We start from the raw sequence: 14363 nt of genomic DNA, 5'->3' as shown, positions 1-14363 counted from the left end.
AGCGCTTTGTAACAGTCAGAGGTAAAGCTGGAACTGTAAGTTTTCCGACGTCTTCAGGACAGAGGAGTTTACGCTTCTTTGCGGTTTCTCAGTAACATGCGGAACAAGCTGCGTGTTTAGAGAGAATAAAGAGAGGCTGGTGAGGGAACGAGTGTTTATAGCTGCTGTAACGAAAGTGACAACAGGAACTCACTCGTTTCACTGACGTAACTATAAATGGATAAATAGTATGAGGTGTTGGTTATAAACAGGTGTCTAGGTGTTGTGTGTTTGGTGTGTTGCAGGTCGTCTCACTCTCACTGTGTGTTTCACTGTTCAATAGAGACATTGACTATAGGAGTATAATAACACCTGGAACATTTCGTGTGTGTTTGTGTATTTCTGGACTTTTGCCTCTGGGACCAGGTTTTGTGTGTGTGTGTGTGTGTCCTGTGTGTGTGTGTCCTGTGTGTGTGTGTGTGTGTGTGTGCATGTGTATGTTTTGTCACGCCACTGCATGTATGATTATTTACGTCCTGTCTTCACTTGTGTGCTGCATGTGTATGTCCTGTATGCGTGTGTATGTCCTGTGTGTGTGTCCTGTGTGTGTGTGTGTGTGTGTGTGTGTGTCCTGTGTGTCTGTGTGTGTGTGTCTGTGTGGGTGTTTGTGTTTATCATGTCCATGTCCGTATGAACACCAGGTGCAGTTATTGACTTGCAGGAAGTGTTTTAATCCTCTGTAATCAAACTCATTCCTTAGCGTCTCTTTCCGCTGTTGCACACTCAGATCAGTGTGTGTGTGTGTGTGTGTGTGCGTGTCCTGTGTGTGTGTGTTTGTGTGTGTGCGTGTCCTGTGTGTGTGTGTGTGTGTGTGTGTGTGTGTCCTCGTTATAATGCAGAAGTCTGAGAGCTGTGCAGGAACAGATCTCAGATCAGTGTGAAGTGTCTCTGTCTGAGCTCCATGAATTCCTGTGTGTGATTATAGTGAGGAGCTTCAGATGCTTTAATGCTCTGTTCTGTAAACACACATTTATCACACACACACACACACACACACACACGCACGCACACACACACAAGTTATTCTGAAGGCATAGCTGACATTAGTAAGTTACAAGTCTCTTGTGTGCCCTGTCCTGCATTCTTTTAGTTCTGATGAGAAACAGTAGTAGCTATATATAATTAGAAACTATCGAGTTTAAACACAAATTAAATAATGCGCTAATCCGTGTGAAAATCAGTCGTTTGATTTACGTTACGCACTCAGCTTCGTTCTCAGATTAGATTAGCAAAGCGAGCTAACTGTACTAGCTTCATACACAGTTCCACAGTTCTTTCATTTATGGGTCAAACAGTAAGCAGGAGCTAATCGCAGGCAGGAACTAAAGTTGTAAGCGGGGAACTGAAGAAGCGTCGCTCTGTAGGATTACAATCGTTTGGATTTATTGCTTTACAGGATCACAAATAATGTGGCTGCTTCTGCAAGATGCTCAGTAACACTTCCAGCTCATTTCCTTGTAAAACTGCACACACTGCACCTCAGATACTGCTTTATTTATTTAAAGTGAAGGATCGTCACATTAAATACTGACTTTGTTTCATTTATTACTGTTTACTGCTCTTTATAGGATTTTTTAAAATGTAGAAACATTTAATTTCATTATTTTTGAAGGCATCTTTGCTCTACAGCATTTCTTTACATGTGCCTGAGACTGTTGCACAGAACTGTACGTAGAAAATTAACGATCACCCGTCACTTTGTTGCTCGCTACTGTGAATGTAGCGTTAAAGTAAAATTCCCTAATGTGGGTGTGTCCCAAATCACACACACACACACACACACACACACTATTCACTATATAGGTCACATGAACACCACAAACATCTCAACAGGATGGAACAGGGTGTCTCTGACCGAATGCAAAACATGGCTGTGGGCAGATTCTGTAATGTCTTCCTAACAAACACACACACACACACACACACATTTCCACTAATCCGATGTTTTCAGGAATGAGAAAATCAGTCTGTCTGTCAGCACTCTGTCAGAGATTGACCTGCTGATCCTAATGACACACACACACACACACACACACACACTGTTATGTTACTGAGGCAAAGTTTGTACAGTAAATAAGAATTATTGACCTGTTTTTTCCTTTTTTCAGTGCTGTTTCTTCCTCTTTGGGAAAAACCAAAGATGGTGATGTGTTTTGCAGATCGTGTAAATGTTTCTGAGCATCGTGACGCCTCTCTACATTAAATACAGATGGACCTCCAGCAGGTAAACCGTCCTGAGCGTTGGTGTGTGCGGTGATGGAGCAGTAAAGCCTCCTGAGACACTCACATTCTTCATTAATCCCAGATAAACAGAGCTGCTGTGCTGCGGGGATTAGTGCTGTGAAAATGAATCGTTTACTCTGCAGCATTTTTCTGACATTAAAACTGTGATCGTGCTGAACGCTGGGCTTGGCAGCGTCAGAGGGTTTATTATGTGTTTCATGAAGCGAGTGTCACATTTTGGGGGAATTTATGTGTCAGACGTCTGAGTCAGGATTTAAGAGAAAACTTGAAAAAGTTTCCTGAGAGTTTGGGAGTGAAATGATATTAAAGTGGAAGTTCGGGAGTTACGCTTCACATGGAAATGTCAGGAAGGAATGAAATAAACCTCAGAAAATACTCAACACACAATAAATAAAGAACTGTTCGTGTGTAAATTTCTGAAAAGTTAAGGTTACGAGGAAGGGCGGAGTTACCACAAGGGGCGGGGTTACAGTAAGGGGCGGGGTTATAGTGAGACTCATTTGGTTGACTTCTTTTTACATCCAGATTATTTATGTTCCCTGAGTCACATCACATGCTTCATATAAACTTCTTATTGTTTTTAAGTACTACTTTAGCTACTTCTGTAAAATTATTATGAATATAATTATTATTGTTCACGCATTAATAAGAGTACTACTAAACTCTTAGAACCAGAGAGCTCCGATTAGAACCATTTAGAAACTAATAACTATTAAATACACACAGTGTGTTTACATACAAAGAGACTTGACTGGTTTTCTTTGGTCAGGGCTGATTTTTATTATATTTATACTTTATATTTTATTTATATATTACATTTCCAATATAAGTGTTTTTGTGTGAAAGAGTTTACCTGTGAAGTGCATTCTCTAATAAAACCAGTTTATATGAATCTTCTCTAAACATGTTGCACGATCACGTCATCTGTGTAGATGATTATTTTAAGTTTATTTTTTATTAAGTTATTTTAAGTTCACAGCCTACAGAGAGTGTGACTGCAGTGGGTTTGTGTGGAGTTTCTTCTTTAAGATGAAATGTTAATCCATGACAGTGAGTGGAAGAACTGATGTGTTTCCACTTTATTTTCTCTGAGCCGCAGCGAAACAAGCTGGTGGGCGACGAGGCTGAGCTGTCAGCTCCATCACACCTCCATAAACTCCTCCGTGTTCAGCCGTAATGAGGGTCATTAGCTCCCTGTGAGAGGCTTCTGAGGACGGCGATTACATGAGGTTAGAGAGAGAGAGAGAGAGAGAGAGAGAGAAAGAGAGGGAGAGAGAAAGAGAAACTCAAAATGTTTCTTCCAGATGCCATAATTACTTGGTATATTTTTATAAAATTACGTGTTATATTACTTATATGCTGCTAATTTTGAAGGATGCTGCTGCTATTTGTCTGTATAGCTATCCTGTGTGTGTGTGTGTGTGTGTGTGTGTGTGTGTGGAACTTTACTGAAACTGAGAGAGGAGAAGAGTTAATAACAGTTTACTGATTTACTTTAAAAAGAGTCTTTAGTCTTTTTTCACAGTAAAATCTGTAAAATATTCAGTTTTATTTGTATAGCGCTTTTAACAACGGACATCGTCACAAAGCAGCTTTACAGAAATATATAAATTAGGATATAGATTTTAAATGTATGAATTTATCCCTAATGAGCGAGCCAGAGGTGACAGTGGTGAGGAAAAACTCCCTGAGACGATATGAGGAAGGAACCTTGAGAGGAACCAGACTCTAAAGGGAACTCATCCTCATCTGAGTGACTCCGGATAGTGCGATTATAAATCATTCCCTCTATAACTGTGTGCTACAGAGTCATAAAGTGCGATTAGAGAATATAAGAAGTTTTTATCTGTTTCCCAGCAGGAGCGTTGACCTGTTCCACCTCTCACACTGCGTTTTTACTCTCAGTAGCTCTGCTCGTGGCTCAGGAACTCATTCAGGACGTACAGTGTGAGTGTTTGTGTGAGTGAAATCCCCCGTATGTTTAATTCTGGTGAGTGTTTTATGGCAGTGTTTCTCTCCTTTGATCGACTCCCAGCTTTTTTACTGCGTCCTCTATAAACGACAGGGCGAGCAGGTAGTGCTGAGGTGGAGGAAAATCTGAACGAAGCCACGCTGCTGAGAAAGCCTTCTGCCTTATTCACTTCTGTTCTAACTGCAGATCCAAACTGAACCCGCAGAAATATCAGTGACGTTCTACTGAAGATCTTCATGTGCAGGACGTCATGTGAAATCACATCTTTATTCCTCCATCCTTTAACCTGACTTGTAAAGTTTGTCGAGAAAGTGATGAACACCAGTTTTACAAAGTCTGCATGATTTGCAGCTAATTATTAAACTCTACTGATTATTAAACTAGATTACTTGAAGTTAAGTAACTTGACATGTGACTTGTAAAACAATGACTTGGTTCCGTCTCTGAATAAAAACTCATTTCCAGAAGTGAATCTCGATGGAACCTGGACAGGGTTCTCAAAGATCTTCTGTAAAGATGACCTGACCTCAGGGCTCCACTGCAGTCACTACACCGGCTCTGACACGCTGCTGAAGTGCCCTTCATCTAGGGGAAGTGCGGAAGTGTCCACTAAAGCTGTAGTAACGATGGGAAAGAGGTGAGACGTGAAGGGCTCAGGAGAGACGCAGATCCAAAGAACCAGACTGGAACAAAGCAAAGATCAGAGACACGATTAATCAGAGCATCACACAAACACACAGGCCACACCTACCACAGGTAATAATCATTTAATCAGCATAATATCATAATATCAGAACAGGACTGATATCACACCGCACCCTAAACAGCTCTCAGCTCTCACAGGGTAAAGGTCAGGAGCAGAAAACAGGGACCACACACACACACACACACACACACACACACTCACTGCTCACATCTATAGAACAGTGTTTTCTTGTGCCAAAGCTCATACCCACCCCACCCCTCCCCAAACACACAAACACACAAACACACACACACACAGCCTAAATGTGAGGAGAGGACTTGTGAGGACTTCCTGTTATGGTCTTTCCTCTGACACAAAACCCCCTCTGTATCCAAAACCACAGATATCACGCACACACACACACACACACACACACACACACATGCACACACAGACACACACGCACACACACATACACATACACTTACACTTAACACTGCTTATAGTGTTATACATAACACACTGACGCTTTTCTCAGTCTCTTCTATCTTTATACCTTTATTGTCTCGGTCCTTATCTAACTTTCTCTCTCTCTCTGTCTCTCTCTCTCTCTCTCTCTCCACCTTTCTGTCTCTCATCCTTTTCTCTCTTTCCATCTGTCTCTCTCTCTCTCAGTCTGTATCTTTATCTCTTTTTATCTCTCTGTTTAGTATTCAGTATTGATCACTTTCTCTGTCTCTCTCCCTGTTTATTTTTTTCACTTTACTCTTTCTTTCTTTCTTTCTTTCTTTCTATCAGACCCCCTGTGTTTTCCTCTCTCTATATTCTCATCTCTTTCACACTCTGCTGTGTCTGAAAGAGGAGAATAAACTTTTTTTCTTGATTTTAGTGTGAAATTTATTCGGTGGTTAATGAGTGAAGCGATGGCGTTCTCTTTTCTGGTTCTCTCCATCCATCACTCCGTCTCAGGACAGACGTCTCTGTTCCTCAGAATGATGAGTCTCTGCAGTCAGAAGCTGATGTGAGGTTCTCATGGGATCTGTTCTCGCTCTCTGCCCCAGCTCATGTGCTGTGTGTGTGGGTTTTAGTTCTGGTTCCGGTTCTGGTTCTGTTGTCTTGTTCACATGTTTCTCACTGCACTTCATTCGTTTGTGAATGTAACATTTTGGTTGTTTTTAATTCAGTTTAATTTTATTGTTTATAAAATAATTCAGAGCACATGTTCCAACTATGTTACAGAAATCTGGTTTACATGATTAAACTGCTGGTGGTTATTATATCTGTGTGTGTGTGTGTGTGTGAGTGTGTGTGTGTGTGTTGTCTGCTTTCAATAACTTAGTTATTTATCTGTGTGGTGAAATATATAAGATACACTTTTAAATGAAATAATCATCAGAAGCACACTTTACTGCATGATGTGTGATTGTTTGTTTGTTTGTTTTTTGGTTTAATCTTTTTCTCTTTCGTTAAACATTGTATTGTGGATAGATTTTGTATATACTGTAGATTAAAATGTATTTTTAGGATTCTCTGATGTCTGAAAGATGAAGGCTGGATGTCTGGGTTTAACTGACTGCTGAGTTAATACAGACCTGGCAACTCTGACATACAGCCACAGTGACAGTGCTGAGTCTAAATAAAATAAAATAAAATAAAATAAAATAAAATAAAATAAACACTGACTGGCTCATAAATCATTATGAGAGCTCCTCTTAGGAAACTTTATGAAACTCTATTAAATGTGAAAGAAAAAAAAAAACTACAGATAATAAATTCTACGTTCAGTGACAAGTGTGACTAATTACACAGCGCATGCGCATTAAGTTAATCAAACTAATTTGTTGTTATGGTAACTGAGAGCAGCAGCGTTCTAATCAGCCTCAGCCAATTAAAACGCCCCAGGGATTTACATCATAGTGGGCTGGTCTTGCGGCAGGAGTAAGGTTGCCAGATTGAATTTTTTATTATTTTAATGTGAAGGTCAGCTTTACAATTCATTTTAAACCAGCATGAATATTTATTATTATTATTATTATTACTAGTATTGTTAGTAGCAGTAGTAGTAGTAATTTTTAATAAACAAAATGGTATAAATGATGATTTATTTTCCCAGATAAATGTTACATTTATTACATTTATTACCTACAAAATATAAAAAAAATAAAAAAGAGATTATGTTGTAATCAGGTGCAGGTTGTTAGGGTGGAAAAGACATTAGACATTACATTAACAGGATCTTCACCTAATTACATTACATTGCCAAAAGTATGTGAACACGTGAGTGTTGAACATCCAATTCCAAAACCATGTGCATTAATACTGAGTTGCTCCCCGTGTGTTTGCTGTTATAATGAGCTCCACTCTTCTGGGAAGCTTTCCACTAGATGTTGGAGCGTGGCTGTGGGGATTTGTGTTCATTCAGCTACAAGAGCATTAGTGAGGTCAGGCCCTGATGTTGGGTAAGGAGACTCCAGTTCCAGTTCATCCCAAAGGTGTTCAGTGGGGTTGAGGTCAGGGCTCTGTGCAGGACACTCGAGTTCTTCCACTCCAACCTTCACACACCATGTCTTCATGGAGCTCGCTTTGTGCACAGGGGCATTGTCATGCTGGAACAGGTTTCAGTCTCTCAGTTCCAGTGAAGGGAAACTGTAAAGCTACAGCACACAGAGACGTTCTATACAACTGTGTTCTTCAGAGTTTGTGGGAACAGTTTGAGGAAGAACCACATATGGATGTGTGTGATGGTTGGGGTGCACATACTTTTGGCAATATAGTGAATGTTTAGGAGAAATTGTACAAATGATCTGTTAGTAGGAAACTTGGCCAGTTCCCTACCAACCAGTCAGCTCATATGACAGCTAACTGTGGAGTGTGAAGTCTAACACGTGAAGTTGGACAACCGTCATGCTGCATCACAGCGCAGTGTAACACACTCCGAGGAAATCTGTCAGCTATCTGCCCTCTTCTACATACATGAGCTCACAGATGCCCATGATAGGCTAGCGTCGCTGTGATTGACAGGGAAAAGACAGTAAGCCCCTCCCACCCAGAGAGCACCGACAGTCAGGCGCTTTTGGTTCACGCCCATGGACGGCTGCGGCATTGTCGATCTCTGTACAATACGGTGAACGAGTTTCTGTTCAAACTCTCGCGTTGTGCAAACACACAGACATTACTGTATTGATGATGTCTCTGTAATTCCTTCTATATTTGATTCAATGCATATTTCCATCAATGAGCTACATGTGAGTCATTTAAAGTGCACGCGAGTAATAAACCTCTCAGACAAACTGATGGATAAAGGCCCAATCTGGCAACCCGGTTCAGGGAGAAAAAAAGACGGTAATTTGTGCCAGAACAGCTCTCCATTCCCGTTTCACCGGCATCAAGTGCACCCCAAACACACTCACACACACTCCCACTGCACACAGCACACACACTCACACACTCCTGGTGCGTGCTGCAGGCTGGATGGTCCACTGGTGCTCAGATCTTTACCATGAAATAAAGCAGGACTTTCTCCTGGAATAAAGCAGCAGCTGTCTGCAGATCTTCTCCTCCACCAGGCTCTATGATCTAACAGGTATGGATGAACTTCTGCACGAATGGAAACTTTGCTCTGTTACAGGAATCTGAGTGTGATGGAGCAGAAGACAGACGCTTCAGGCTCCACACACACACACACACACACACACACGCACACTCCTGCCACAGGCATGATGGAAATATTTAAATATGAGAATTAATTCTTTTCAAACTTGCAGACAGAAAGAGGTTTTTTTCTGAATAGTTTTCACTGCACAGAATAACCTCTAATGTTAGCAGCTCATCTGAGTTTAAATCATTAATAATTAAAGAATAGTTTTGTTTAAGGTTATGGTTGCATCACTTTACTTCACACTGGTTTAGTTCCTCAGTGAAAGGGATTAATAACAGAGGTTTTGCATGAGAAATTACTTTTATGACGCAACATGGAGAAATGGTTTGGCTGAGGAGGAAAAGAGCTGACTCTGATTCACTTCAAGACTTTCAACAGTTTTAACAAGGTTTTTTGGTAAAATAAATAAAAATAAATAGAACCATTTACAAATAGAATTGTGTAAAATATAATCAAATATGATTTTAATAAAGTGTTTTGCTCAATCCTGAATCTCTACTTGTTTCCTGTGTAGTGTATGAAGCGATGGCTTTTATACCCTTTGTAGTGCACTATGTAGGCATTAGGGAGCATTTAGGTTCCCTATATAAGTGCACTAGGTTCTGATAAGGAGGCATTTGAGATTTAGTTCCCTGCTCCCTACATCTGTGCACTAGCTATAGGGTGTGTAATAAACTGTAGGGAGCTGTAGAGTCCATAGGAGCATTTGGGACACAGCCCAGTTAAAGGGCTTATTAATGAGGGGTTATTGATAAAGGGGTATTAAAGGGGGTTTTGGGGTAAAAGGTTTCAGGGTTTTTGCTTTTCTTCACTAGTGGAAAACAGCGCAGATGGAAAGTGCACTCGAACCCAAATCCCTCGATCACTCCTGCTTTTTTTTTTTTTTTGGCAGAAAGTGTGTGTGTGGCAGTGCAGTGTAATTGTGGTTTGGGATAAAGTTTGGAAACTTAGATCGATTCTAAAGTAAGTGCGCGCGCGCTCGCGTGTGTGTGTGTGTGTGTGTGTGTGTGTGTGAATGCAGTGTTTTATTAGACAGTTATTACGATATTTAAAGGATTTTCTCAGATTTGAAATAATGACGTGGGAAAATCTGCAGATCGACTGTGTCACCTCATTACATCACACAGGCTACACCGGGAGAGTGTGTGTGTGTGTGTGTGTGTGTGTGTGTGTTGGCATTGGTCCTGGCATTTAATTTCACTCCACACTGCCACTGGCTCTCAACCTGCTCTTCTGTCCTGAACACACACACACATACACACACACACGCGCGGGCACAATATTCCCTATTTCTGTATCTGTTTGTCATTTTTAGCTGCTGATAACTGCATGTCTGTGTGTCTTTTTGTCTTCTCATATATCAGGTTGTTAGGGTTCTGTGTACATATCTATCTGTCTTTTTAATGTCTGTCTATCTATCTATCTGTCTATCTGTCTGTCTTTTTAATGTCTATCTATCTATCTATCTATCTGTCTAGTTACAGTAACAGCAGTGAAGGTGAATACTGAGAGTGTGAAAGAGAAGAGAAAGGTGTGACTGAGAGACTGATAGAAAGGGAGAATAAAAATAACAGATAAAGACAGAGACATATGAGTGAGTGATGTCACACTGGGAAGTGAATTTTCCATGTAATTCCATCTTCTGATTAATGAGAGACGGGTGGAAAAGCGCAATCTGGCAACATTTACACTCTCTGAGGCGCTGAGGTGGGAGTTACTCACCTGTCTGTCGTCACAGGGTCGTTAGGGCCCTAAGCGGGGCTTGAGGTGTTATTTGTCTCCCTCCAGTGGACAGAACTGGAACTGCGCAGTTTCTTTACAAAACCAAACCAGGATCTTTAGTACACACTTTAATGAGCTATGTTTCTGCAGCTCCACCGAACACACAGGTCACTCTGTAGGTGTGTAAGTCCTCTCTATAGTCCATCTGCTGATGTGCACAAAGTATTGGCACCCCTTTTTATCCAGTCCATTAATGGAAAGGGAGCAGATATGATTTGTGTGGTGGTTTATTGTCAGTATAGCAGTGACACTGGCATGGTGTGTGTGTGTGTGTGTGTGGTTTTGGGGTTTTAATCACTTAATACACTTTATTCGTAACCTACAGTGTGTGTTAAATGTATTGTAACATTTCTGATTAACACTCTCTCTCTCTCTCTCTCTCTCTCTCTCTCTCTCTCTCTCTCTCTCCCTCCTGTGCAGGTGTGTGCAGGTGTGTGTGTATTTGAGATGGGACCCGTACCCTTGAGTCTCCTGCTCTCTGTGTTGCTCCTGCTGTGTATAAATCCAGCTCTGAGCTCAGGTGAGGATGACTACACCTGGTCACAGAGGAAGATGCCGCTCTTGCTCAACAAACGAACGGTGCGTCTGAGTGTCTCGAGCTTCTCGGCTGAGCGTCAGAACGAGCTGAACGGGACGTGTGGGATCGAATGTCAGCGCGAGCTTCCAGAGCCGAGCATGGAGGCTCTCCAGGAGATGCTTTCTTACGAGACCATGTACGAGAACGGCACGCGTACGCTCACGTCCATCACCCTGCAGGAGCTCGAGATCACGGCCGAGAACACGTCTTCATCCTCCAGATCACGGCGCAAGCGTGAGGTCTACGGCCCGGACACGCGCTTTACCATCACCGACAAGCAGTACTCCATGAAGTATCCGTTCTCCACCGCCGTAAAGATTTCCACCGGATGCACCGGCGTGCTCGTGTCACCCAAACACGTGCTGACCGCCGCTCACTGCATCCACGACGGCACGGATTACATCAAAGGAGCCGAGAAATTAAGCGTGGGAGTTCTGCGTGACAAGAAAAAGGGAGGAAAGAGAAGACGAGGGAAGGGCAGAAAGGAGGAGGGAGAGACAGAGAATGTGGAAACGGAGATGGGAGGAAAGAAACGAGAGCGGAAGTCTAAAGGTCAGAAGAGTCGGAGCAAGCGGAGCGCGCCGTCCGGAAAGCCAACGTTCCGCTGGACGCGCGTGAAGAAGACGCAGATCCCCAAAGGCTGGTTTAAAGGCGTCTCGGACAGCGCAGAGGCCGATTACGATTACGCCGTGCTCGAGCTGAAGAAGACGCAGAAGGTGCAGCACATGGAGCTCGGCATCATCCCGTCTGTCAAAAAGATCCCCGCTTCACGCATCCACTTCTCAGGATTCGACGACGACCGGCCCGGGAACCTGGTGTACCGGTTCTGCTCCGTTTCAGACGAGTCCAACGACCTCATGTACCAGCAGTGTGACGCAAAGCCCGGCGCGAGCGGTGCCGGTGTGTATGTGCGTCTGAAGGAGCCGGGGAAGAGGAAGTGGAAGCGGAAGGTCATCGGTGTGTTTACGGGTCATCAGTGGGTGCAGGTGAACGGCCAGCAGCAGGATTATAACGTAGCCGTGAGAATCACGCCGGTGAAATTCGCACAGATCTGCTCCTGGGTGCGCGGAGACTCTAGCATGTGCCAGAACACCTAAAGGAATTAAACTACCCCGTCTTTTACCCCATTTACCCCCAACACCCTGCTTTCACACTTTATAACCGTGGAGTTATCCAAACAGTGTGAGGAAGTTTAAAAAATATAATCAAAAGCCCCGTCTGCCCCACCCCTTACCCCGTCTGCCCCGTCCCTTACCCCGTCTGCCCCACCACTTACCCCGTCTGCCCCGTCCCTTACCCCGTCTGCCCCACCACTTACCCCGTCTGCCCCACCCCTTACCCCGTCTGCCCCGTCCCTTACCCCGTCTGCCCGTCCCTTACCCCGTCTGCCCCGTCCCTTACCCCCTCTGCCCCACCCCTTACCCCCTCTGCCCGTCCCTTACCCTGTCTGACCCGCCCTTTTACCCCCTCTGCCCGTCCCTTACCCCGTCTTTGCCCGATCTTTAACTCTTTCTGTTCCACCCTTTATAAAAGTGTTACTGAAACAGCATTATAAAACCCAGGTGAGAAAAAAGTCAGCAATAATGTTGTAATTTTTTTTAAATAATTAATTATTTTATATTTTAATTGTTCTAAAGTCTCAGGGCTTCACAGACAGACCCTGTATTTCCTTCTGTGCTGATAATCCATCACTGCAACACACCAGCAACGTGTTATAAACAACCTAATTTATTTTTATTTTTAACTAAACCTGTTAAAAATGTTTTTTTCAGGATTCACTTGGTTTAAAAACGGCTTTCGGAAATTAAAATATCAGAGCAAACGATCTCATCAGTGATCTCTGGATGATTTTGGAACTTTTTTAAACACTTTTTCACATTTGATGCGTTTTTATCGTTCGCATGTCACCAGTTGCTTTTATGCGATTTAGCTAGTTTTGGCGCAGTGACTCAGAAAGAGTTTTTCTAAGAGAAGAACATTTGGTATCTACTTTTTGGGGTTTTTAAAATTGTTTTCTATATGGTGTTTTTTTAATGTTTTATAATTTAGTCAGTGTTTAATGATGTTTCAGTCATTACTGTAGCCTGGTTTTTGATGTAAGTTTCGTTAAAATCGTCCTCATGACTGTCTCACGTTATAAACTGACGCAGACGCTCATGTCGACATTTTGGTGCTAATTTAATGTTTGATGTTGAACGTTTTCTTTTCAGACTCGTCAGAGTGGTATTGAGTAATGTACTGTAGAATTATATAAATATTTAGTGTGCTAAATTTAATGTTAAAATTGCAGAAGGTTATTTAAATTCCATCACCGCTGGACTCTTTTTTTTGTAATGACAGTAAAAGACGTAAATAACGGAGGTGTAAATCGGGAGCGTTGCTGTAAATTCATATTTTCCAAAATGTTTTGGATTTTTTTTAGGGACCAAATAAATTATGATTCATACAAAATGTCCTGAGTTTGAAGTTCAAATTCTGACACGTGATTTAATCAGACAGACATTTTGATGTTCGGTGTGTTTATTTATTTATTTATTCATTTATTTATTTATTTATTTATTTATTGCATCTCAAAAGGTGTACATGCACTGGGTCAGTGGAGCAGAAAGATATGACGAAATCAAGGAAAATAAATATATTTATAAATACACCGATATAAACAAACTCATCGAGAAAATAACAAAATTAACAATATAATCATCCACCATTTTCTATCAGCAGTTTTTAACAGTAACTGAAGGTCCACAGATGATCAAAGAACAAGATCGAAACATCAGTGTGTGTGTGTGTGTGTGTGTGTGTGTGTTATGGCATTCAGTTTACTCTTTCTACATTTTATCACCGTAACTCTGTTTAACAGTGACCTCCATCTGAAACTCACACACACTCACACACACACACACACACACACACACACCACCTCCATGAGGTGAAACAATCCTGATTGGAATCATCTACAGAGGAAACATTCCTTCAGTTCCTCATGGCTGTGTTTCAGTACCGTTTTTAATGTGCCCTGTTCACTTCTATACACACTCTGAACCTCGCATGATTTCTGAGTCGTGAAGTTAAATCGATGAGGAAACGTTAAAAACCGGTGTTGGAACGCAGGCTTAATTGCAGAAGAGGATCATGGGTAATTCCCTAGAACACACTGTAGCATGTGGTTATTTCACTGATGAGTCACGGGGAGAAAAAGCCAAGAAATAAAACTAAATATTTTCTATAAGAAATGTAAACTTTAAGGACAGCGTGTATGGAGCCTCACACTTTTACGAGATACTTTCAGGTCTACGTTACACACTGTCCAATCAAAACACCACTTCCTGTCGACGCTTCCGTCATTTCCTCTAGTGTCACCCTCTGTATCGTATACAGTTTATAAAGTTGTGTTTCCTTTCCTAAA

General features: G+C 42.0%; 2 protein-coding genes across 4 annotated transcripts in view; one reads left to right on the top strand and one right to left on the bottom strand.

Annotated features, from left to right (window-relative positions):
• Positions 1-8324: 8324 nt before the first annotated feature.
• Positions 8325-13408, top strand: prss35 (serine protease 35). Its single transcript, XM_026941254.3, has 2 exons — positions 8325-8523; positions 10801-13408. The coding sequence occupies exon 2, from the start codon at positions 10828-10830 to the stop codon at positions 12052-12054; it is 1227 nt and encodes a 408-aa protein (XP_026797055.3). The 5' UTR covers positions 8325-8523; positions 10801-10827; the 3' UTR covers positions 12055-13408.
• Positions 13409-13491: 83 nt separating this feature from the next.
• The window catches only part of snap91a (synaptosome associated protein 91a), a 34385-nt gene continuing 33513 nt past the window's right edge, over positions 13492-14363 (bottom strand). Inside the window, exon 28 of one of the 3 annotated variants that reach the window (XM_053227498.1) lies at positions 13492-14363. This exon is cut by the window's right edge and continues 1016 nt beyond it. The gene's annotated coding sequence lies outside the window, so the exon portion shown is untranslated. The other 2 variants (XM_053227499.1, XM_034297768.2) reach the window with 2 other exon arrangements.

This window comes from Pangasianodon hypophthalmus, chromosome 21 (genome assembly GCF_027358585.1).
Source record: "Pangasianodon hypophthalmus isolate fPanHyp1 chromosome 21, fPanHyp1.pri, whole genome shotgun sequence".
In the NCBI taxonomy this organism is placed as follows: Eukaryota; Metazoa; Chordata; class Actinopteri; order Siluriformes; family Pangasiidae; genus Pangasianodon; species Pangasianodon hypophthalmus.
Note: the sequence above shows the minus strand (reverse complement) of the source record. Positions and strands in the feature narration are given on the sequence as shown.

Excerpts from the sequence above, each read along its gene's own strand:
- prss35 (XM_026941254.3), top strand. The coding sequence starts at position 10,828 with ATGGGACCCGTACCCTTGAGTCTCCTGCTCTCTGTGTTGCTCCTGCTG.